This window comes from Thermobia domestica, chromosome 1 (assembly GCF_964235325.1).
Source record: "Thermobia domestica chromosome 1, izTheDome1.hap1.1, whole genome shotgun sequence".
Taxonomy (NCBI): Eukaryota; Metazoa; Arthropoda; class Insecta; order Zygentoma; family Lepismatidae; genus Thermobia; species Thermobia domestica.
Genome location: NC_137454.1, coordinates 93,006,173 through 93,034,022, shown reverse-complemented (window position 1 = coordinate 93,034,022; position 27,850 = coordinate 93,006,173). Strand labels below are relative to the sequence as shown.

General features: G+C 35.9%; 1 protein-coding gene across 1 annotated transcript in view; it reads right to left on the bottom strand.

The window, feature by feature from the left end:
• LOC145687347 (D-lactate dehydrogenase, mitochondrial-like) overlaps positions 1-27,850 on the bottom strand; it is a 57,313-nt gene that overhangs the window by 8,317 nt on the left and 21,146 nt on the right. The window contains exons 5-8 of the mRNA XM_081760805.1: positions 18,973-19,172; positions 16,568-16,696; positions 5,041-5,259; positions 2,308-2,419 (exon numbers count right to left, since the gene is read on the bottom strand). Coding sequence (XP_081616931.1) covers positions 2,308-2,419; positions 5,041-5,259; positions 16,568-16,696; positions 18,973-19,172 — 660 coding nt within the window. The remainder of the gene's footprint in view (positions 1-2,307; positions 2,420-5,040; positions 5,260-16,567; positions 16,697-18,972; positions 19,173-27,850) is intronic.

The window sequence follows — 27,850 nt, the reverse complement described above, 5'->3', positions numbered from 1 at the left end:
TGGAGTATCCCCAAACTTACCTCTCATATAAATGCAAGTAGATATAGATTTACTTCATGCAAATTAGATCAATCTGGGGAGCTCAGAGTGCTCTACATATTCAAGTCTTACTAAATTTTTATCAAGAGCAACCCAGGTTGGCAATAATAATAAATAATAATACAATGCATACTTTGCTCGGTTCTTTTTTTATGTACCTATATGATTCGTTATAGATGATTTTACTCTGGAAAATATTTTTCTCCCACTGTGTTGAGGAAGAGAGCGTGCGAAAAATTCTTTTATATGGTTTGTAAAAAATGTAAATTATATTTAATTATCAATGATTACTTTAGTACACAGGTTTATTTATTATTTTAATTAGGGTGATTGAGACGGAAAGAGCGAAAGTTTTTATTTATTTATTTATTTATTTATTTACTGCTTTAAAGGTAGAATGATATCATTGCTTATAATTCTTAATATAAATAAGGAATACAGGAAAGTTTCATAAGGGTCACTTAGGTTACAAACAGGCCCAACTTTCGTTTTATTCCCAGGAGGGGGCGCGGCGTTTTGATTCATAATACAAAACTTTCACTAGGCAGCTAGCTAGACAAACATTGCAGTGACGATTGTCCGCGTATCGCCCAGTGGAGATCCAGAGAGGAGACGTGGGGTTCGCGCTCCCCTCCATGAGAAGTAAAATATATAAATTAGTGTTTAATGAAGCGCTTATTCAAAGGCTATGAAAAAAAAAAAAAAAAACTAAAGTTTCTCTCAAAAGGAAGATTCTGAGTGCGTTCTCCATTCATTGTAGATAAAGTATGCGTTTCCAGGTAATCCTGGATTCTCTCGTGTTGAACAACATGGCTTTCCTCAATACCGCGTCCAGAAGGGCAGAGTTAAATAAGTATTATGAAACACTGCAGCCCACACTTTTAGTTAGCGAACCAATTATCGAAAAATGTCTCAAGTTTATTTCCAGACCTACAGCCCCCTCAAAAATTCCTGTATCCGCCCCAATATCAGCTGTTGCCAATTAACTGCTAATAGTCATAGCGTACCTTTTAAAAGATTTTCAAACGTTCTTTGCGTAAGGAACAGTGTTCTGTATTATTCCCCTCCCCCCTTGCGTCCTTTTATTGTTCGCCCTGGAGCAACTGCTCCATTCGCTCCATTGTAGTTATACCGCTGCCTCTAGGGTAAGGTGATCAGATTTAGAAAATGATAAACGGGGCACTTGGCAAACTGGTGTAGGTTGACAATCCACCTGCACTGTTATGTTATTCATGCCATTGAGAAAGTAACCTTCGATTATTATCTCTCCACGGAAAGTTACTGAATATCAAAACATGGAGTTTACTAAGCTCCCATCTGTTCGAAAAGTATGGTACTATTTTACAAAACTTTGAAATTTTGCCGAACGAAGACTCAGCTATTGTGAAAACACTAAAGAATATACTATGTAACTACCAACCGAAAAATTGGACACTTAAGAAAATTGGACACTTATTTTGCACCCTCTTTGAATATTTCTCAGGACAGCGAACGTCTTTAAAAAAGAAAAAAAAAAAGAGAGACGATCCGGTTAAGAATGGCACGTCTGACAACCCTAATCTAGAATGCTTGAATAAGTGCCTTACAGATGCTTTCAGATGCATATAAGAGCGGTAGCAAGATTATTCTTAGTCTAGTTGGTAACTGTCCCATGTCCTTCGTTTGTTTCTTCACAGCTTATGTCACTTGTCATTTGTTGCTAAACAGAATCGTCTCTTTTTTTTTCAATGTTTGCTAATTGTTTAATGTTCTGGTGTTCTTTGAATGTATTTGCGGTTAACAAGACCTTGAGATGTGCAGAAATTTAGAAAAGACTGGTTAAATCGCTCAAATTGGAAGGACTAAGTGCAAGGTAAAATAAATAAGGAAACGCTCAAGTAATTTTCATTTTCTCATTTATGTATTACAAGTATTGAATTACTGACAAGTGCAACTTATTCTGCATAAGAAGCATACTCCGACAATGATTCAATCCTGATTCTGCCTCAGTGACGAATATTTTTTTTTTTTAATTTTCAATATATATTTTAAATTAATTGAAATAGGCCTATTATGATTTTTTTCTGAGGACTAGTGTACACATCGCTTCGACTTACTTCCGAACAAGCTCCAGAGTTCAGAGAACCGAAAAATGACCAATGTGCTCATTCTGTAACAATTTGTGTTAACTCAACGCAAAATTTGCGATTTAGTTTACAATAAACGGCGTAGCAGTTATAGAGACTAAGGCGCAAGAAGGCCCTGCTAGAGTAAAGTAACAATACTTACTTAGCAACATCAATCGCCAACTTCTTAGCCTTTTCTAATGCTCCTGGTTCGTCAGGATTGAAGATCACTGGACTGTGGAAGTTGCCATCTCCAACATGTCCTATAATACTGCCTACATAAATAAAATAGTATAATAGACTATATAGTATTGAAAGTACTCTATAATTCAGTAGAATCAAATATTTTTCTCAAACTGTTACATAATTTTGACATACATATTGACATTCAAAAATCTTTTTCTTTCAGATTTCCAACATGGAATACGGAGAGGATTCTCAAATCTAGTGCGCTGGTGCACCACTGTTCAGTTCAGACACAATTTAAATTTTGATAGCGCTTTAGTTAGGTGTTGGCTCTTGATTCGATCTGCTAATATGCATTTCTGGCCATTCCTTCTCATTCAATCATTTATTTGCTGCTGTATAGCTCCATTATGGATTCAACAACGAAAAGAGAGTGGAACTATTTTTAGTTAGGTGAATTAAAATCCTGTCGAACTACTTTACTCAGTTGAACAAAAATTCTGTAAAACCGTTTTATTTAGATATATATTAAAATTTCATTTGCTTTTCATTCAGCATTTAATTTTCTTTTTTTACAAGAATATACACGTAAAAACTTTATGATAAATTGCAATGTACCCAACCAATCAAAATCCAGCATTTTGGAAAAAGTCGACAGTTCTCAGGTCCGGAATTTCGCGGGATTTTGAATGTCAACGTGTAGTATTTTACTAATGTTTGGTTACTTTATTCCATGTTTTATTAAATTTGCATGGAAAGTTGAATTCGCAAGTGATTTCAAACGAATGTTAACAGTACTAATATAATGCACAAATAGATAAAATTACACCCAAAATTACACCTGGAAAAGTTGAATGCAAACTACTGATCGAAGTGATAGGTCAATACTAGGCATGGCCAATTCCGGAATTTTTACTTTTTGGAATCTGAAAAGTAAAATCGGAAAAATTCCGGATTTTGGAAACATTATGGAATTTGAGAAATTTTCTGAATGTAGAAAATTCCGGAATTCGGAAAGCTGCGGAATTTAGAAAATTTCGGATTTCGGAAAAATCCGGAATTTTTCTATATGCTGTATTCCGGATGTTAAAATTTTCCGTCAAATACTTATTTCGATTTCCATTATCCATCTAACAGAGTCTCTGTTTCATGAAGGGAATTTAACACGTTCTTTATCCTTAAAATTATAGGACCGTGAAATATTTTCGTTTAAGATAAATTTCCGTTTAAGATAAATTTCCGTTTAATAAGAGGTCTATTGAAGACAGATTTTACTGGATATAATTTTTGTGATACATGTTGTTTACACTAAAGAATGATAGATATGTGAAAAATGAAACTCAAAAAGGTAATGATCAGGGGGTGACCGCGAATGAAATCGATAAGTGTGACAAAATTTTGTCAAGTATTATGATGATGCTTATAAATCATTCTGAATAAATGACTGGGACATTTGACTGATTTTTTTCAACACATTGGGCTGGAAATATTTGGAAATGTGAAAATAGTATTTAATAGATGGAGAATTGATGCATCGCTCATGTAAGCTGTGGTAGCACCGCTTTTCCTAAGTAAACTGGATAATGCAAACGGCCGTTTTGTAACCTGGGTTTACTTTGGCTCGTTTGGACTTGCGGTGACTAACCTCAATTATTATTATGCTATCCCAGGCTCGCATTTGGTCATGATCTGCCTCGCTGTCCGAAATAAGGTCCGCATTCACTAGCCTATAGGGTTCGAGTTCGTCATCCTTAATATGGTTCACACTCTCTCATGCTTCTGGTATCGAACTTCATTGGGAATCGCGCTCACTCGTAACTGAAGATGTAGCTCGAAATTCACTTTTAAGTTTCGCGTTAACAGGGCTTGTATTAGAGTAGTAAATTACGCTACGCCACTGGAGAATATATATAGTAAACGAGTTGAGGAGTTTAAGCTGGTATGCGAGCCTTAAGGCACGATTTCTAAAATGTTAAGCAAGCTATAAAATTAAATAATGACACTATTCCAAATCATACAGCCGTGTTTCTGAACAACTCAAATTTCAATCTATTATAAAGAATTTTTGAATTCCAAACTTTTGTTATTTTTAATTTAATAATAGTATTTTAAAACTTTCAAACTGTGCTATGCGTTAGTCTTATAGAACAGCTGTATGTCTATCCGTCTGTCGACAGGTATCACAGCAAAAACGGTAATAGATTTCTAGGAGAGTTTTTTTTCTTTCTTTTGAATTGATTCAGTGTCCCAAAAATAGAAATCATCTTATACATTAACACCTAAAATCGTAGAAATTAACCATTTCCGGTTTCAAGATTGATCGTCATAGTACCAAAACGGTAACTGGTAGCGAAAAGCGGTTTTTTTTTGGAATCAGTTCATTGCCTCAAGAAAATATATCATCTTCACTGGCGTGTGTCTACCAAAACCGGAAGTGAAATAAATTTTACTACCATTTCTGGTTTCAATATTGATCTCCACAGAGCAAAAACAGTAAGAAATAGTGAATAACGGCTTTTGATATGGATTCAGTATCTGAGAAACAAGTTCTATCTTTGATTTTATTTCTCTATTGCAACTGGTATTTGTAGATGCACTATTTCAAGTTTGAGTATTAAGTTCGCAACGCAACTTACTTATTAAGGAAGATATATATTTTAACCAAAGAACTTATCCTTATCACTAACTATTGACTGTGTTTGTTACCTACCACTAAATCCTTTTTTCCTTAGATCTTCCTGCGTAGCAACGATTACGTCAGCCAATTTACTTATAGGAACGCAGACATCTGTTGGCATAACTTTCCAGCCAGGCTCCAAAGCTTCCAGAGCATAATGCAAATCATGGCGCGCCTGCCACAGTTTGTTGCGTTCTTCTAATTCTGTAGCAACTTTAAAATCTGATGCTCCGTGTTCTCTCGCTATAGCTTCTACAAAATCAATAAGAAGGATTTTTATCAGAATTTAATTTACGTTGATTATACATTTGTATAACATAGTTTTTACTAATTTAAAAGAATCATCTTGTATTCCTAAAATTTTTCGTGTTTACAGCACTGAAGTTACCATCAATGATGTTATTTTCTCTTTCTATTAGTTTAATGGTTCATAAGTTACGTTCAACCTGTATTTTATCCAGTCTTTTCGATTTCGGGGTAGTTGGGAGGAGGGTGGAACCTACAGTGCTAGGGGAAGACCATATTCATAAGCTGGGCCTACGTGCTATACTAAATATAAAGGTAACTAAGAAAAGTTCTGTCGCTTTTTCAACCACCACCTTCGAATAAAGATATGACACCTAAAACACATATGGAAGATTAAAACAATTTCCCATCATCATCGACGACCTTCTGCCAACGTTCTGGAAGGCCATGGATTCCATCACGGTAGAACTTGATGGGCCGTGAAACGAAGAAAGTATCAAGTGCATTTTGTACCTCTACTAGGGAATTGAACTGGCGTCCTCTAATGTGATTGACCAAGGAATGGAACAGGTGATAATCAGATAGTGTTTCGATGAGTATGGCGGATGCAATAGTATTTCCCATCCAAGACGTAGAATGGTGTTTCGGGTCAACCTAACTACGCGGGGCTTTGCCTTGTCCTGTAACAGAAGGACTCACTTTGCGATTCAAAAATGCTGGCTCCAGAGTTTTGAGTTTTTCTTGAACACGTCTCAACTGTTCACAGTACACAACTGCATTGATGCTCTGACCAGCAGGTAGCAGTTCCCGATCCACGATGCCGCGAGCAGTCCACCGAACACACAGGAGGACCTTCTTCTGGTGCAGTGCTGGTTTCGGCTGTTTTGGAACCGGTTCATGGGATGCTAACCAATGATGACGGCGCCGTGGAGCTTCGTACAGGATCCACGTCTCATTACATGTCAACACCCTGACGAGACAGCAAAGAAACATACGTGTCTGCTCGCGTTGCCTTCTGGTCCGGAGTCAAATCATGTGGGACCCATCGACCCAACTTGTAATGCTTTTCAAGTTGATGGAGGTGCTGCCGAATGGTTTCTCCAATCAGTAGTCCCAGTTCCGCACATGGCTGGGAACTGTTCGCCTCACTTTCTGGCTGAAGACCTTCATTTTATACGTGTGTTGATCTTCCGGCAAGTGTTGCGTCTTCGAGAGTTTCATCACCGTCCTTAACCACTTCCCGGTCCATTTTATCTAAATTAACCAAGTCATTAGGGCCAATCCGAGCTATTATTTTTTCTACACTTGTTTCAATTTAGATCAGCACGAGTAAATTCGCACTTTGTTTCGTCGACTTTCATTCATGATTTATTGCGAGATATTTCATGTACAACATAGACACGTTTGGGAAGAAAATTGACCAGAAGTGACCTTTTTAATAAAACGAAATAACTCGGGTTAAACCGGGAAGCGGTTAAACTTATTAATACACTGCTGCACTGTCTGCCTAGTCATGATACCCTCACCAAGGGCCTGGAATATCTTCCGCCCACTGCAGCGGCGTTTGACCAAAGTTTGAGCTCTGTGAAGGTCCCATGTTCTCTCTGACCTTACGCAAGTTCATGGTGTAACTGAACTGCCACAAGAAGGCAGTATGTTAGATATACTCACACCAACAACTGACCTTCGCCTTATCTCCATTCGCATTCAACTAACGGTGTGAGGGCCAATGGAATACAGATCTCCACAAAAAGCGAAATAACTTTTTTTTTATCTTTACACTACATGCTAAGCCAACATGAAATGAGGGGAGGAAGGATTCCCACCTCTAACATATTTGAATTAAACACTGTGTTCAACTGACCGCCAAAAGAACTGACGCTACTCGTTTTCTCTTAGTGTGTTTTGGGTTTAAATTTTTATTGCAATTTTCACTCATGAATGCAAGTATGAATTTCTGTTACTCTTAGTAAACTGTTCTCTATACAAATTTATGTTTGAAAAACCAGTGTTCGATAAGTGTGTACTGCTCCAGGCTTACTAAAACATAGCATCGCTAAATGTGTCTTAGAATAACTTGTAGGATTGTTTAAGCTTACAAAGCTCAATTTCTGAAATTTACATTTTACTCGTAAATTTACTCATATCAAACATAAAAATAGGGCCTAAGCGTCAAATATAGAATCAAGACTGGGAATAAATACAACAGGTAACTAGTTTTCGATACCTGGGTAGTATTATTATTGACCATATGAAGTGCAATCGTGAAATAAAATGAAGGAAAGGAATGGCGAAAGAAGCCTTTAGGAGGAATAAAAGTCTGTTTTGTTGGACCTTCAATAAAGAGTTGAGAAAAAGACTCATAAAATGCTTTGTGCTGAGTATTGTACTGTATGGAGCAAAAACATGGAATTAAAAACAAAAATTATGGAAAACGACTGGAAACTTTCGTAATGTGGGTGTATAGAAGAATCGAGGGAATTAGGTGGTTCGAGCGGAAAACGAATGAGACGGTGTTGGAAATGGCGGGGGAGAAAATGGCGATTTTAGATATTATTGAGAAGAGGACGAGAAACTGGTTGGAACATTGGGTAAGAAGAAACTGTATCATGAGGGACGTGCTAGAGGGTATGGTGGCAGGAAAGAGAGGGAGAGGACGAAGGAGACTACAATGGATGAACGATATCAAAACAGGAAAATCGTATGCGAAGAAAAAGACGTTAGCGTAACACTATGTAGCGTGGAAGCTTGTCAGTTGTGGTAAGGAACCTGCCAATAATGGTAGAATACCTGTGATGATGATGATGATGATGATGATGATGGTATTGAACATGTACAGAATTCTGTAGTAGCATTGTCTGAAGTAGTTTTTCTTTTTTCTCTGAAAAGAACTAATTTTATACCACAAGATGAATTTTCTAAACCTGTTTAAAGTAAGACCGAAGAAGATCTAGATCCTGTGCATGGATGAAATGGGTTAAATTTAAGTACAGTGATGGCATTAAAAAAAAAAAAAAACACGCTAATTAATATTTTCTCAGTTGTATATTTAAATATCGAGAGTCCCCTGTTGTAGTTTATAAGGTGCCTATCTACTATCTTAATGATTCGGATTCGATCTCAGTTAGGTGCATTTTATTTCCCGTTCTACCTTTGTTCCAAAGTGGCTCAGAATATCACCAAGGTTCTTTAAATGGATAAATCTGGCACCAATGCCAGTCGAAGTGTGCTGCTAACCTTATGAGTTCTTTAGTTCTTTTATGCCTAGACCGTGGAGGTGCCCACACGTCCACACCGCTAGTGTGCTACATTTACAGGTGCCCACAAGTAGGTTTTAGGGTATGTTATTCATGAGAATACTTTTGGGAACAAATTTTTAATTAAAAATTGTAAAATCAAACTGAAGAATGGCAAATGTGAGAGGAGAGCAGAATGGTTAATTTAGGGGGAAATTCTAAATTTGGGGTAAATTTTGGGGCAGAATGATAAATTTTGGGGGGAAGAATCTTAAATTTTGGAACTGCTCCCAAGCCGTTGGAGGAGATTGGCATCCCTGGCTGTATTGAGCTGTCTTGATTGTTGGGCCACCTTTTGCCTTTACTTTTCAAGAAATATGTGATAACCATATCGGACAAAATATTACAGAATGCGGTCATCTTGATACAAAATGTATAGACTCTACTGGTTAGACTAACGAAATTTGTAAATAATGCATATAAAGTACTTAACACTACTTGTTATTTTAGCCTTTTGAGATATATTCCCAACATGTGTAATCAGTTTTATTTCTGTTTGCAGGTAGTATTGTGGGCCAGAAAGGTGATGTGACAAAGTGACAAAATATATATACCTATACTATATATACTATACTATATACTATATACTATACTATACTATACTATACTATACTATACTATACTATACTATATACCATATATATAGTGTTTGGTCATGAACATTGTCATCCTCAGAAAAGGGTGGCTTTGCAACCACGTTCCTCAAGGACCCAAATTCAACTTTCAGCTGACGTAATCAGCTATCTTCCTACCGTCTATCAATGAATATTTGCAATATTTCAGATATGTGTCACAGCAACACGTACCGTATCCTCAATGTTTGTCGAGTTATATGGAATGAAATATGAATTTGTTGAGTTGATTGTGAATTTAACGTCCCTTTCAGTAGCGAGGTTATATGAGACGTGGACCTACTAATTAACGTGGAATCCGAAACACATGAGCTCCCATCGGGAATCGAACCCGGGTCTCACGCCATTCTTTAAATATGAATTCGTGTTGTGAGATATTGAAATAAGGTAAGATACAGAAATTAGTAAAGTGGCTTTAAAAGTAAATGAAGTCGTCATTACATTTTGTTGCTTTAAACACTCTGACCCTTATGCAGAGTCGTTCTGATGCGTGATTAGTGCCTTACTAAGAGTTCGAATAATATGTTTCCTTCAATAGTCAGGCTTTTAGTATGGCGCTAATCATACGTCAAAGCGACTCTTCATAAGGCGATGCTAATAAAGGATGTAACTTATAGAAACAACAGTTCGGAAGCAGAAAAGTCCTATGAACATATAGAACATTGGGATATTGGTAGAGCTAGCGACGGCCTATAGAGTGGGAATAGTAAGTTCGAAGCAGTAGATATCGACGTGCAGAGAGATACAAACATACTTCATGGGGCACATCAGAGGAGATGTTCAAAGTGTCCACAATGGACAACAATGCATGCATGACAAAGCTGGATCATGGATTGGCGAACCCGCTCGAAGATACCTTGGTCATGGAGAACAGTCGCACAGGCGTTATGGACACGCTGTTTCAAGTCGTTGACAGGAGTAGCATACACCGCACTTTTAATAAAACCCCAGTGAATTCAGGTCAGAAGAGCGGGCAGACTAATACACTAGACCACCATGCCTGACCCAACCTCTTCGGAACTAGTTGTTCAACTACCAGCATATATTTACACTGAAGTGCGAGAAAGCGCCATCGTACATGTACCACATGTTACGCAAATCGTTAGGAGAACATTTTTCTGTAATTTTGGCATTGTATCATTAAAGAAAGTCAAATTCTGAGCTTCATTCAATCTTACAGGTAATATATCTGGTCCACTCCGCAAATCGAATCCAAATTGCTGTTGATGATGAGGGACAATCATACATGACGATGTGCATTTGTCCAAGTTTGTGTGTTATGTATATTGATTATACTATCTTTTCCAAAGTGACCTCGTAAGTGAACAGTACTGATGTCTGAAATAGCATGATGGTAGTGGTCTGTGTTTTGAGTTATTCAATTTGGAAGAGAAATTTTTTGATCAGTGAACTTGTATTTGTATCAGCTTGGCCGCTAGCGTTATTAAAGCTTGTAGCGTCCGTCCATTGTGGCGAGTTTGGGAACTATTAGTATCGTAATTCGAATACAATTCCAATCGTCAGTTGCAAACTAGTAGATATCTAACCGATCGAAAGCAGTTTAAAGTTTCTATTAAGTGTAATAGATAATATCAGGTATAATAAGTGTTACTCAACTTTTGGATGCCAAGAAGATGTAATTACCATTGTTAACAATATCTTGTGAGTTGGTTCGGTTTTCACCGAAACTGAATTTTTCGGTGAAAACTTTTGGAAAACACATAAAACTATTTCTGTGGAATCGAAATCGGTTTCCGGAGAAGAACGAAATACTATTCTGGTCAGAAATAGAAAAAAATAAAAAAACGAAACCAGTTTTGAAGAAAACCGAAACCGAAGCCGGTTAAAAACAGAACCGGTTTTGGAGAAAACCGATAACCGGTTACGTTGAAAATCGGACCGGGTTTCAAAAAAACCGAAACCGGTTTTTCGAATATGTTCAAAAATTGGTTTCGGTTTTCTTAAAAACCGAAAAGCGAAAAACCTGCTTTTGTGCCCACCATTGATTTCTATACGTGTAGACTAAAATTGAAATGAAAGAGTACTCAGTTTTGGTCAAATGTTTACAGGACTTCATTAACTTTATATTTTATTTTTATTATTGTTATATTATTGTAATTATATATTAATTACATTCTTCAAGAATTATATTTCAACAAATTCAGTTATTGTTAAAACTGTTGTAATAAAATTTTTGGAGATATTATAAAGGATAGTTTTCTAGAAATTAGATTTTATTTTAATCCATTAACAGTGGCTGATATTATATTATTAAACGTACATTAAAAAGTGCATTATTGTTTGTTGCAGGTCTAAAAAGTAATTAAGTGAAGATGGCGCAGAGACTGAATATTGCTGACCATGATCGTTTGCAGCTACGACGGAAGTATGGCAGTCGCCTGTAATGGTACAAAGATGATGGAGACGGAGGAAGAATAGACACGGACTCAGGACGTGAAAACAATAAAGAAATTGCATGCGAATTTGTTGCGTACGGGTTCGGTTAGTCACCAAAAGGGTGCTGGGCCCCCAAAGATAGTTGTCACTGAAGAGGCTAAAGCCAAAGCTGCTGTGGCGTTTGTCCAATGTCAGACGAAGTCCCTGAGACAATATCATAGGGAATCTGGTTATTCGTATCTTTTGGTCCAACAGCTAATGAAGGAGACCGACTGGAGATCATGGAAACCACATTTTGTTCAGGCATTCTCACCGGCAGGCTGTGATGTTAGGATGGAGTTTGCTGAATCCACATTACAATGGATGGAAGAAGAACCAGATATTCTCAGTAACATTCTGTGGTCGACGAAGTAGTGTTCCATGTGGGTGGATTCATAAATTGCCATAGCTGACATTACTGGTACCCTAGTAACAAAAGTCCTAGAGCTACAATTGATAAATTCCAGTTACGTCCTTCGTTGACTGTGTGGTGTGGTATTCATGATGGCATTCTTATCAATCCTTATATTCTTTGTGAAACAATAAATGCGAAAAGGTATGTGCACATGCTACAAACGTTTGTTTATCCCATTGTTTCAATCTGGAACGGAGTGGACAATTTGTACTTTGTGCATGATTGGGTACCTCCCCATTTTGCGTTGATTACGCGAGAATAGCTTGACAATGTTTTTCCAGGCCGCGTTATTACACGTCGCAGAAATGTTGAATGGCCACCGAGAAATCCAATCGCATAAAAACATTTTATTGCTGGCAACTTTTCGGTAATACTGTGTTCCCATTTGTATAGTTCCTCAAAGATGATGCCACTGAAAATCTACAATGTCAAGACGACAATTACAATGTCCACCGAGATGTAATTGTGTGAGATTTGTTCGTTAAACATGAGGTGGATATTACCGTCAATTCGGCTCATCTCCTTACTTGGTCCGTCAATTCGGCTCATCTCAATGTTATTGAAAAAGTATTGGACATGCTGGGGCTATCTGTTAAGAAGTGACATGAACACTCTCCCAGTTTTGCTCCTTATTGGAATCAAGTGTCCGTGGAATGGATCAAGCTGGACCTGAATGTCATCCTCTCCTAAATTCATTGCATGCCAAAGAAAATCAAGGTTGTGATTCAAGCTAGTGTAGATGTAACTTCATATTGACCCATGAATTGAACATTCCTTTAAATGTATCCAGTGGGTTTGTTATTAAAATGAAACTAAAACATTAAAGGGACATTATAACCTTTTTATCGCGTTCATGGACATGACCGAAAATAAATTTTGGGGTTTAAAGTTGAGAGGAATTATATCTAGGATTATATGGTAAAATAATTTAGTACCATACACATATACGGAGCTTAAATCGGTGAGGGGGGAATCTATATTCCAGAATTAATCAAATGAAGAAAGTATCACATTAATTCGTACTATAACAAAAGTAATTACTCATAGTGGGTCTTACAGAATATTTAACTTGAAAATATGTGTGAAAAATAGCAATCATGTACACTAAAACCCCGGCGGGAGCTCATGTGGTTCGGATTCCGTTAATCAGTAGGTCCACGTCTCATATAGCCTCGCTGATGAACGGGACGTTAAACTCAAAATCAACTCAACTCAACTCATAGATATTCAAGTCCTATTATAAATAGGAAATGTCTCACTCTGTGATTAATGCTAGTGTCTAATAGTTAACAGATGCCTCTATACGTACACTTCCTGTTTGCAACTAAAATTAGTGTTTCAGTTTAATTATTTCAAAAATGACGATGTTGAACATAAATATCCCCTGTTGTTTATTATTAACATAGAAGTCTATTAAATGTAAACAAGCTTGTAATTCCTTATGTAAAATCCATAATTATTTATTAACTAAGTAACATTAACACAGTATAATATAAACTAGAGACAATTGTTACCGTTTACCTTTAGGACAATGCCATATTTAACAAGCTTGACCATCAAACATGTAAAGATCATTACTGTTAACCATATTTAGATTCGAGCATTGTGTAACCGCAAGTTAGTTGGTGGGCAAATTTAGAAAAGAAAGTTAAACGTAAACTATTATAACATTTAACTAAGCACGATGTTAACCTATATATGGCGTATAGCGAGCAGAAGGCTTGAGAAAAATAAATAGTAATCATTAGAGACGGGATGTTTAGGCACTAAAAACTTGGAAAATAGGCAGGCAAATAGGCACTTAAAATTTAAAAAATAGGCAGTAAAATAGGCACTAAAATGTAACTCGAAATAATGAAGATAAATACTCAATACCATTAAAAAATAGATTCAAGTCATAGATAACGTTCAAAGAATATAGAAACATACTTGTTTGTTAAATAATATCTTTTTTTACTGTATATACAAAAACGAGGCATGTTATGCATTGCACATCTGGGTGAATCTGAAAGATGTGCACATACTTTGGGAGGTGATTCGTGACATGAAAAGAAGACAAAAAGTGCTGTTGCATGTTGTCGAATTCTGCGTCCTGTTCGAGGGACAAGGGTACCAAATTGGAATCGAAATAGAATCCTGGCAATTGAAAGGGGACATAAAGGTGCGCACATACTTCAGATGATGATTCGTGAAATTCAAGAGGACTTTTATCTTCTTTTCATGTCACGAATCACCTCCCGAAGTATGTGAACATCTTTGAAGTTCATCCTGTATATATATTGTAACGTACCACGAGCTTGTGTTTACAAACACATAATATAAGTAAATATGTGTGTATTATGTTACGTAAATTATATATTTTTCCAATGAAGGCTTATTTTGAAGAAAATACATAGATTAGGCAATATTAGGCACTAAAGCAATTATTTAGGCAGTAAAGGTCGAAATAGGCAAAATAGGCAAAATAAAATTGGCTTAAATCGAAACTATAACACCCCATATAAACTTTAAAACGTTATTTTTGATCATATCTTTAATATTAAAGAATAGGCATTTTGCCTAACATCCGGTCTCTAGTAATCATAAATGAAATATTACCTAGGTATTTTCTTACCAAACATAGATTTGTACACATGTCATAGCCCTACATAAAGTCCAAGACTACATCTGAAGTTTCTACACCATTGAAGTTTCATAATATTGCATTTATTGTTTTATGAAGTTTAATTTCAAAATATGGTGCTCAAAGTTAGGTAATTGAAATTTTTAGAAAGAGAAAGAATCTCTCTCTAATGCATTATTAAAATTGTATACGGTTAATATGGTTTCTGTAATGCCACAATTAAAAGAGATATTTTCTCCTTCATCTCTGTGAGCATTCGTATGTTAAATATCATTATTCTAAACAGAAACTAATTAGCAGGCTAATTTCTTAACACAAGATTAGTCTCCAAAAATGTCATCATAAGATCTACTACTAACAAGGGACATGTTTCGGTTCGAACGCGAGGATCAATATAAAACCTGGTAGACATATACAGGACTAAGTACTGACCACTGTAGGGGGAGTCATTCCCGTGTAAAATTCTTTTTTCGCCGACAGCGCCACCTATCCTTCGAAACACTAGAAGTTAGATTCCGCGTTGTGGGTGCTGAGTGAAGATCAGTCAGGTACGTTAGTGCATGGTAGTAAGCTCTAATTAGTGTTACATGTTGTAGACTGTGTGCAAAAATAGGACGGCCTGTTGGCATTAACCGCCTTCATGTAGTTGAACTGTTAAAGGGCAAACGCGCAAATTTAAGGATCAGACGTCAGTTGGAGTCAAAGATGAGTCATTTGCGACATTTTTGTGCCATGTAATTATCAGTGAGTACGAAAATGAATTAGAAATGATACACACATCGATACTCTACATATATTATGAATTGTTCGTGAAATAATTCTTGCTTGTTTGTAAAGATTTTCAATGAAAATCGGCGACATTTTGTACTCCGATAAACCAACTTTTCTTACAGCTTAGAAATCCCAATGTAAATGCCAGTAAATTGAAAATTCCAACGTAAATACTGATACACCATGCTCTCTGATGACTTCACATTTGACTGTTTGGAGTTTCATTTTCCGATTCCCTTTGAATGAAGCAAAGTTTGTAGACAGCGCGTATCCATAATCAAAATAGTTTTGCAGTTATTTAACAAAATAAGTTTCCAGAAGCTTCCTATACAAGTTGTATCTTCCTTCATAATAATCTTTGTGGATACTCCGGATTTCGTCTTCCATAAACTGAAAAAAAATCTGTACTTTTCAGTTTTCGTGCTGGAGATACGTCGTATTCGCTTTGACTACTGTGTTGTTCCCGCTATGGAATACTGTTTTATTCTCGTTCTGAACTGCTACCATAGATGTTTTCCTGTGCCCTGATATTTTCTTCATAATATCTGTAGAGTGTCGATTTGCGTATCATTTCTAATTCATTTTCGTACTCACTGATACTTAAAGTGCACAAAATGTCTCGAATGACTCATCTTCAGCTCCGTTCGATCCATAATTTTGCGCCTTAGTTTGCTTTTTTAACAGTTCAACTACAGGAAAAGAGTTAATGTCAACAGCCCGCCCCATTTTTCCACACTGACTACCACACCAAATACTAATTGGAGTTTACTACCACACACTGACGCACCTAACCGATATTCACTCAGCGCCTACAACGCGGAATCTAACTGTTAGTGTTTTGAAGGATAGGTGGTGCTGTCGACGGAAAATTATTTTACACGGGAATGACTCCCCCTACAGTGGTCAGTACTTAGTCCCGTATATGTCTACCAACTTTTATGTTGATCCTCGTGTTCGAACCGAAACATGCCCCTTGTAAGAACAGTACAATCTAAGAAATATAAAGAAACCTACTTGAGTTTTTAAAATCATTAGGTTCCCAATTATTACATGTTATTGATAAAACTGTAACACGTTAGGACAACATAAATTCCACCTTAACTATAGCAGACAACTGCGTAATGAGAACCAAACTCCTTACCTACTATTTGAGCATCTTCTTGTATGGACGACAATGAACCATGGAACTCCAGAAATAACGTTGGTTCAAGAGGTAAGTTTATATTGCTAAACTTGTTCACAGCTTCAATTCCAAACTCATCCAGAAGTTCTGCAAAATAATTTATCTCCGTTATTTATTTGAGATAACACCAATTAACTATAAAGAAGTGAAAAATGCCTTTCTAAATTTCATTAGCAACGCAAGTTTATCTTGACTAAGTATTAACACCTACAAGATGCAAATAATCTTAGAAAGAATTATTGAATTGGTGTAACCATAACGATATAAAGAAACAATTTGGTCAAAATTGAGGTAAGTTCATAAATGAAGGGCGCAGGGAAGAAAAGCGAAACGATCATCGTTTTTTCATGTTGAGAAAATTCAATTTTAAACTTTGAAACCGCAGCCTACTTACTATAAAAAAAAAAACTATTTATATTAATGTTCTATTTCTCAAGGCTTACAAACTGAAATTCATTATTAAATTTCGAACAAAAACTGACATTTCGCCTTTCTCCCTTGTGGTCTTCATAATGACAACGACATACAAAAGAGTTCACACGGTAAAGATTTCCAAGCATAGTAATGTTATTTATCAGAGATATAGCTGATACAGTGTTCGTCGGTATGTAAAGGTAAGATTAGAGTTTAGCCTTCTTTCGAGCAGATAGGCTATATGAGACGTGGACTGATACTCTAACAAGAGATCTGATCTACATGACCTCTCACCAAAATTCGAACTCACGTCTCTTGCGCCGTAATTATTGTATATATGAGGTTTAATTGTCCATATGTAGGTATCATGCAATGGTAGTAACCATAAACTTATCTTGAAAAGTAACTAATGTAACATGCATGTTTATGATAGTATACTAGTGTGTACTAAGCACGTAGGATTTCACTGTCTATTAGCATGTTCCATTTCAAACTATTGTATGCTCTTTAGCAAGAAATAATAAATGTTGTATATACAGTAGTTTGTTTAGTTCATGGCGGGTGAAATCATAAGAATACAATTGGATAGTGACTCCTTCTGTGTTTATGTTAGATATTAGACAACATTAAAGGATAATTTCTTTGTTATTTACAAATGGTATGTAACGAAACAGTAGAATTCATGTCTTCAGCAGTGGAGACCCGAATTCGCTTCCCAGCTAGACTCATGTGGTTCGGATCACACGTTAATCTGTATGTCACATCTCATATAGCCTCAATGCTGAAATAGACGCTAAACTCCAATCAACCACCATCCACAAAACTAGGAAATTTACTCAATTGAATGTATGAATGAAATAATTAAAACAGTATTAAGATAATAAAATGTTGTGAAAGGTAAGGATCGTTGTGGGTTTTGTAAAAAGCGAATTCATGGATAGTTTATTCGTATAAAAATTTAAATAGCAGCGAGGAAGATATGTTCCGTAACAACATATATGCACCTTAACATAAAACACTCTATTATATGTGATATGTGATGCGCGAGATGGAGCGATATCACACCTCTAAAATCTTAATTTATTGTAGCTTAATATTTTATAATGTTTTTCTCTAGTATAAATTTAAGCTAACGGGTTTCGTCGGGGTTCTCCTGTTTCCTCCCACTTTCTTCATTCTACCATTTCATTCATTACTCATAATCACCGTCTCCTTTAGCCTAACCGGCATAACCGTGGGACGTAGAAAAACAAATTGTAGGAGCATATCGTTAATTGTATTTTATACATTTCTTAATTTAGAGGCGTGGTAACGTAGTGTCTAAAGCCTGTACCCACCAACTGAGCTATCAGGTTTCAATCCCTGACGGGACTGGAAATTATTTTCTCACTTGCTCTCATTCCAATGCTGCTCAGGAATTCATCCAACTGCTGTAAAATAGGAAGGTCTACTTCCTGAGAAGCCCTGGTGGTTAAGAGTTGGCTGAGGCGTGAGTTTTACTACTACACCTTTCGCACGTATGCCCAAGGCTAGGGAACACCGAACCTGAGCTTTCCATGGCCCTTAGTTCTCCCATGGCTTGTATCGAGTAGAGACGTTCTTTTACCTCCAACTTTACTTTTACATATCACTAAATACATAGGACTGAACATTGGTTAGTTTTGAGTTTAACATCCATTTCCAGTACCTATGCTATATGAGACATGAATCTACAACTGAACATGGGTTTTGAACCACATGAGCTTTACCAAAGCTGGACGCCTGCACTAAAGGTGCCAGTAAATCCATTCCGTGTTCAAATATATATTGAAAAAAAATATCTATGTAAATACTAAGAGAGAAGGACACATTAAACGTACTGTTTTTACTGATTTCTATTTGAAATACAGTCACTAAACTAAATCAAAACAAAACTGTTATACACCAAATGAAATTCAACTTAAACTTACCTATCCGTGCTACAGGAATACTAGATTGAATGGTTTTCATTGTAGTCTGGATGGCTGCTTTGACAGATGGGAATGAACAAAGTGCCGCAAGTGAATGTTTTGGTAAAGCATATAGTCGAACTGTAGCCTTCGTAATGATTCCCAGCGTACCTTCAGATCCCACAAATAAACTGGTTAGGTTGTATCCAGCTGCCGTTTTCCTGAAAGTTAAAAATAAAACGTCCAGCACATATTTAAAACAAAAAATAGTGAAAAATTTTGATTACTGTAAGATAGTGCTTTGCGCTTACTACTTATAGTTTAAAAAGTACTAAAAACAATCCACATTTGTAGTAAAAATTAGGAAGATTTATTATGATCTTCCGGCGCAAAGAGTAGAATTGTGTCCCATATATGCAGATCACACGTTAACGTTGCGGAAGAAGTTGATTCTGAAAAATGACAGTATAATACCATTATTTGTTGTTTGCTTCAAACACATTTACGGTGAAACATCAGAGCAAATGGTAAAATTAAAGAGAAATTGAAAGGTTCAGAAAGAGAAAGAGCATGGCACTGCTGAAGGTAATCCATTTAGATACTTAAATACTGACTATATGCGATGGGCAGTCAAAAAGTCCCCGGAATGTTATTCTAGTTCTGGCATTTTTGATGCAGTCACAATAAATCTTGAATAGTACAGTCCTTAGGTTAAATAATTATGAATTTGACAAGTCATAACAGGCAGTGTACGAGTAATGTAGCTGAACGAAGAAGTGTGTGGTGATCAATTCGAGTACAATTTCACAGATCGAGCAACGCGCAAACATCAAGTTCATTTGCAAATTAGGGAAAATCTGCTTCAGAGATTTTGATAGCCTTAAAGACAGTTTAATACCGTCGAATGTTTGGCTCTTTCCAAAGCTAAACATGGGCTTTTTCCATTTCGCCAACGCAGAAGAGATCAAAACCAACGCACCAACTGAACTTCGGAAGATACAAAAAGAATATTTTCGTCGGTGTTTCCACCAATCGCAGGAGCGGTAGAATGAGTGTGTGTACGTACGTATGTATGTGTGTGTGTGTTCCGAAGGTGCCAAGGCGATTAAGTAAATGTATACTTATATTGTGGTAATAAAGAGTTACAACAGAATTCTGGGATCTTTTTAAGTGTCCCTCGTATGTAGTTTATTAATTTAGAGAAATGCTTCATTGAACTAATATTTTTTATGGGAATGTTTTGAAGGATCGACCAAAGTTGAGTATGAACCAATGGACAAGATAGAACTTTGGGAAGATGGTGATAGGAAAAAAAGTAAAATTGGCTTCTCATTAACTTTGTTCAGTTTGTTTGAAAGTAGTGTTTGGATAGAAAATATCGTCGTGGAAAACAAAACGAAAATCAGCAGGATAGGAAACATCTATGAAGGATACGTGGGAAGAATGCGACATGAGTAAAAAAAAAAAAAAAAGTGTACAAATGAAAACAATGGTGGAGGAAACAAAATGAAATGTGTCAACTACAAGAGTTAGAAGATAAGAAAGTAGAACACTTGATTAGTTTTCGATATTCAAGTAGGATTATTAGTGGAGATCTAAAACACGAAAGAGAAATAAAAATAAGGATAGTAATTAAGACAGATCCATTTCTCAAGAACAAAACATGCTAATGGATTGTTGAATAAAGAAATACAAGATAAATACATTCTATATTTAATTTGAAGTATTGTATTGTGCAGAACAGAGTCGTGAACACTATGAAAGAGAAATGAGAAACAAATGAAAACGTTCGAAATATGAGAATAGGATGGAGTTAAAAATAGCTGAAATAAAAGAAACCATGTACTCGTAAGAAATGTTCAGGATAGAACAACACTACTGCAGGAAATTTCTCAAGAAAGGGAAAACTTGTTATGAGTGATTAAGAAGAAATTGAGTTATTACGGAGACGTTATAAGTGTGGTAGAACATTATAGAAATATTGAGAGAAGATGACTTTGATGGAATAAATACAATGGAGCGAAGAAAGTAGTGGAGACTTGTAACAAATGAAAACTTCTAAATTTATTTCGATTAATTTTGTTTGAGGTGATTGAAGAGGGAACTGGTTAAGAAGAGATTAAGTAATTACGGAGATGTTAATGGTATGGTAGAATATAATGAGGGTGGTAATTGATGGAATAAAAATATTGGAACGAAGATATTAATGGAGAGCTGTAGCGAATGTAAACTTTTGAATTTGTTTCATTGATTTCCTTTGAAGGAAAGGAAGGAAAAAACTGGTTAATATTGGTGAAGAAGGAATTGACTTATTACAGAGACGTTATACTTTTTGTGGAATATAATAAGAACATTTTAAGATAGCATTTGATGGAATAAATATATTAGAACGAAGGGATTAGTGGAGAACTGTAGTGAATGGAAACTTTTGAATTTGTTTAATTGGTTTCCTTTGAAGAGATGAAAGGATAAATGGTTAAAATTGGTTAAGAAGAAATTGACTCACTGCGGCGACGTTATATTAATAGGTATGGTAGACTGTAAGAAGGTGGCAATTTGATAGAGTAGAGACACTAGAACGAAGAGCTGTAGTGAATGGGAAGTTTTGAATGTTTTATTGACTTTCTTTGGAGTGATGGGAGGAAGAATTTGTTAGGTTTGGTTTAGAAATTGGCTTATTATGGAGGCGCTATGGGTATGGTAGAATGGAATAGAAAGATTAGGAGATTATGGTAATTGATTAGGTAAATACATTCGTACGATGGAGAGCTGTAGTAAATGGAAAATTCTGAATTGATTTCTTTCAAAGTGATGCGAGGGGGAACTAGTTAAGATTAGTTAAGAAGAGGCGGTTAATTACGAAGGCATTATGGGTATAGTAGAATATAATAGGTTAGTATTCATGTGGCAATTAATGGAGTAACCGCATTAGAACGTAAGAGATTAGTGAAGTGATGTAATGGATGGAAACTTCTTAATTTGTTTCAATTTACTTCCTTCGAGGTGATGGTTCAATATTGATGGTCACATTGACAGTGACGCATTGGAGCCGTATGGTGAAACCTACCTAACGACAATGACCACAACAGTTGGATTAGGTTGTAGCATGTACAGTACACGAATGGGGAACAAATTCCAACCATAAATTTTCAGAATGCTAGAAATCGTTTCGAGCAAATACTGAATGCATTTTGTTCTCTTTCCAGATACATTAATTGTCCAAAGACGCCTGTTAATTGACATATCCGGATCTAAACTGTGTAAACTACACACATAAAATATCAGCCTTCTAAAACGATATAACACTTCCTATAGAGTGAAGAAAGCTGCCTGATTTCAAGCTCTGGCTTATTATTACTAACAAGTAAAGGACCATATGGTTGTCGCGCAAATCAGATGCAAACATACGCCATCTGATTGAGCATGAAAAGATATGGAGAACACAGAAATTTAAGGTGCTAAGGGTCATAGGGAGCGGAGTGAGGAAGGAGGAAACATTGAATGTCGGCAAAATTGAAGAAAGTCAGGAATGACGGGAAAAGTTAATTTCTTGCAAACAGGGAAAGAAAGTCAAGCAAAAGAAAGAAACTAAACATAACAAGGGCATCAAGGACGAAGAAAGATCATAATCAGGGTTGCCATCCGGACCACAGTGTTGCCAGCGCTGCATAACATTGATATGGAAGGTGTAGCACAGTATAGCAATTCATGCACAAGGAAAAATATTAGTAGTAACACAAAAGACAATTGAAAAGACTCTGTACAGTGCGTAAAAAGGTTTAACGATAGTCGTGAGTGAATAATGTATATGAGGAAGGACAAATATAGACATGAAAGTGAAGGGGGTACACATGATAACACAGAAACGAAAGTGTTTGGGAGCATCGTTCCATGATGATGATGATGATCGGTGTTCTGCCGAAAGCAGGTTTTGACCTGAAGGTCCCTGGGCTGGATGAACCCATGGTGGTTTGCTATTGCCTTCCATGGGATGATAATGACGTATAAAGGACGGGAGCTACAGTTTAACGAGGGATCCGAACCTTTTGTGTTCGATATGGGATTTGCAAATCTTCCTGGAAGAAGTTTTGTGGCCCGATCTTCAGGGTAAGGATCGTGCTTTGCTTTTGGTTGACTCCTGGACTCCAAACAAGGATGACACTCTTTACAACATGACAGTTCCTAACGGTGTTCAATTCTACAAAAAGCTGATTCATCCGAAATGTACATTCCTTATACAACCTGCTGATGTGTTCTTCTTTCGTCCATTCAAAAACATGGTGAAGTTCATCACAGATACGTTAGTGTTCTCCAGTATTAATGTGTGGCAACGTGAGAACTTTCTCCGCCTTCAGTCATTTGTTCATTACCATTTTTCCTCTAGGCGATTCCAAAAGATGATACGCTTTGCGTTTTTCAAATGTGGCTACTCCAATGAACATCCTGGGCAGTTTGAAACACCTTCCGCATATTGCTTTGAAAAAGGAGTCACAGAGGAATGCTGCAGAGACGCGTGTGACCAGCTTGCTTTCATCCGCTGTGCTCACTGCGAGAAATGTTTGTGTGTTGACCACGCATTCATTCAACTGCAATTAAACTACAAATGGTGCGTACTGTTCTCTATTTTTCTCCATTTGCATATTCACGCGGGTATAATATTCACTCACGACTGCGTTAAACCTTTTTACGCACGTGTACAGAGTCTTTTCAATTGTCTTTTGTGTTACTAATATTTTTCCTTGTGCATGAATTGCTATACTGTGCTATATCTTACAACGAGATACTTTGTATAAATTGATAATTACTTGTATTTTTGGGCAGAAAGTGCTTCTACATAAGCACTATACCAGATATAATGTTAATTTAAAAATAACAAAAGAAGAATGTTTTTAATATATGTAAGAAACATACATTATAGTATAATTAGTTGTTATGTAGTTGTTTATAGATACTGAATCAACATGTATGTTTGCAAGACAGTTTGAGTGAAAATACGTTAAAAGAGTATCAACTAATAAACCATTTAATACCGATCATCGACTTGTAATTTCGATAGAAAAGGTGAGAATAATAGTGTATATAATTGTTGAAGATATTTTTATGTGTAAACAATTACTACCACTCAAGATTTACTTATATCATTAGCCGAACCAGGTTGACGACTACCTTTGGTGAGTCGTTGTAAAAATTTTGGTGCCGAAACCCGGGACTCTTGTAAATTCAAATCCCGAAGTAAAGTAAGGGTGAATTTACTTCTGTAATAAGGTTAATGACTACGAACTTGACAAGACTTAGAAGTGGTAGAATAATCACAAGAAAAATGAACGGTGAGGCAATGCAGAAAGAAAGCAGTGATAGTGATAACGGTGAACAAAATGCAGCACCAGGAATGACATTAGAAGACCGAATTTTATTAGTCTTACAGCGGCAAGAACAAAGCCGAAAAGACGATATGGAAGCCATGAAGCAAGAATCCAACAGACAATATGAAGGATTAAAACAGATGATAGAGCAGAAGTCCGAGGAATCCAACAGACGATATGAAGAATTAAAGCAAACGATGGAGCAGAAGTCCGAGGAATCCAACAGACGATTGGAGCAGAAGTCAGATGAGACGAAACAATTTATTATCCAGGCAATGAATGACATCACTTCGCAGTTTGATGAAAAATTAAAAAGAATATCTGAGGATTGCCAGGATAATCAAAACCATCTAATCCAAGAAGTCAGTGGTGTAAAAAGGGATTTGGAAGTAATAGAATCTTCTGTACAGCAACAAAAGATTCAGGTCACGGATAACTCCAACCAGATACGTGTGAATACACAGTTGATAGCTACCTTACAAGAGAAAATCAGGACACTACAGATCAAGGACAACACATACCACAACAACATGGATAATGATCGTGTAGAATTCCCTTGTTCACAAGAGATGACTTCGCCTTCACCCGTATCTGATGAGAACATTATTTTGGAAGAAATTCATCCGAGGAGTACAGATGGGCGGAAAAGAGATGGTGCAACTACACATCACGCCATAGGTAGGAATTGTCACACAACAAGAACACGGAATGATAAAAGGAAGGTAAAGTTAAGCGTAAAGATGAGTGAAATACGTGCTATGAGTAAGTTCAGTGGTAAATGTAATGAGAATGCTACTTCTTTCCTAGAAAAATTTCAGGATGAGTGTAATATAATGTGTATAGATAGATCACAATATATGAAACTAATCCCTCATTTATTACTCCCACCATGTTCTTTATGGTTTAAAGCAGTACGAGATCACGTTAGTACGTATGAGGAATTCAAAGCAGCGCTAATCGCAAATTACGAAAATGACTTTTTGCTTGCAAATAGAGATGCCACGATTAGAAACCAACATTTCAATCCTCGTTTGCACAAATCTGTTGTCGAGTTTGTTGTAAATACATACAACGAATTAAAAGTTGTAAATCCATTGCAATCGGAATCTAGAATCATAGCCTCAATTCGAAATTTGCTACCGTTTAAGTTACAACAGATCCTGTTTTCTACCCAGTGTATGAGTTTTAACCATTTATTAATGCTTGTTCAATGTTATGAAACTCAATACCATGCTCTGAATCAACAAGCAGGAATAGGTAAAAGTAAAAATAATTCAGATCATTTTGTACCTGTTCGGAATCTAAATATCCGTAGTATGAACGATACGGAACATAACCTAAACCGAGTAAATTCAAGCAATCAGAACGAGCAAAATAGGCAAAGCTATGTTGGGAATCAACCTAACCTAACCAATCGTGACAATAATTATGTCAGATCACTCAACCGAAGTAGACATAAAAACAATCGAAATACATGGCGAAATTCTAGAAATGCTACAAATTCTATGTATAGACATAATCGTTGTTCAAGAGATGGCACTTCGTATCAAAATCAGAATCACGACGCCATACATGTACAAAATATTGCGGAACCTAATCATGATAATGCAGTACAATGTACTTTATTAGAATCATATGCTAATACAAATTTAAACTGACTCTAGTTAATGAAGTAAGGGTTAAACCCATACCAGCTATAGATTCTTGTGAATATTTATTTTTAAGTATATGTGTTAATATCAATAATGAAAACAATTCTTATGACTTCGATATACAAGCACTATACTTGATAGGATTGGTTAATGGACTCATAAATATTTTATCACATTTGTTTCAACAAATGATAATTTTCAAATGATTTTAACTCTTTCTTGTTAATATGAAGAATTATAGTTCGATTCATTAAAAGCAAAGGTTATTTATAGTATATTTGATTTGTGTTGAAACTTAATTGTCAAAGATTATGTTAAGTAAATGATTCATTCTATTAAGCTAATTATTCGACGACTGTCTTCATGCACAATCTTATATGTTACTTGAATAAGATTCTTCTATATTCTGACGCCCGATTGATACAATGCATACTGTAGAATATCATCTAAAGTAATTAATATATAATGCGCCCTTGATCATGGTGACTCATGTTTTAAAATGTAATTGCTTCTTACTATTTTGAATTCGTACCCTTCGTTAATTATATAAATAAGCGACGACGTTTTAATAATAAAATATATATTAATGTAATAAAAGATAAATGATAATGAAATGAAAGATTTATTATAAATATATTTATATGAATGAAAATAAATAATGTTATATATATGCGAGGGTCGATCAAAATGTAAAGGACGTAATTATGGAATATTGTTCTTATAAACGGACCAGTGGTTCTTAAATATAAAAACCAAGCTCCCTTGTAACTTTTATATTCAGTCCCATCGTCGGGCGACATTTTTATACAACGAGATACTTTGTATAAATTGATAATTACTTGTATTTTTGGGCAGAAAGTGCTTCTACATAAGCACTATACCAGATATAATGTTAATTTAAAAATAACAAAAGAAGAATGTTTTTAATATATGTAAGAAACATACATTATAGTATAATTAGTTGTTATGTAGTTGTTTATAGATACTGAATCAACATGTATGTTTGCAAGACAGTTTGAGTGAAAATACGTTAAAAGAGTATCAACTAATAAACCATTTAATACCGATCATCGACTTGTAATTTCGATAGAAAAGGTGAGAATAATAGTGTATATAATTATTGAAGATATTTTTATGTGTAAACAATTACTACCCTCAAGATTTACTTATATCATTAGCCGAACCAGGTTGACGACTACCTTTGGTGAGTCGTTGTAATCTTCCATATCAATGTTATGCAGCGCTGGCAACACTGCGGTCCGGATGGCAACCCTGACTATGATCTTTCTTCGTCCTTGATGCCCTTGTTATGTTTAGTTTTTTTTCCTTTTGTTGACTTTCTTTCCCTGTTTGCACGGAATTAACTTCCTGACTTTCTCCAATTTTGCCGACATTCAATGTTTCCTCCTTCCTCGCTCCGCTCCCTATGGCCCTTAGCACCTTAAATTTCTGTGTTCTCCATATCTTTTCATGCTCAATCAGATGGCGTATGTCTGCATCTGATTCGCGCGACAACCATATGGTCCCTTACTTGTAAGTGAATCTCTTTCTAAGTGAAACGAAAGACTCATCTATATTGCAAATTATGAGGAACAACTTTAGATAATGAGGAGCAAGAGCATTGCCTCAAAGTAGGAAAAAGAGCAGCAGAGAAAGAGCAACATCCAACCTTAGATGAAATAGAAATTCAGCTTTTCAAGGTACAATATTTTTCCTTAGAAACATAAAACACATTATACATTAAAATTTGCAAAAGCGGAAAACCTAATTTACTGTCACAAGTCATTAGTTTAGAGTATAGGTCAGAACAATCAGTGCAAAGTTGAATATTTAATAATTGAAGACATTATTAAATAATATCTTACTTAGCAAATTAAGTAAAGA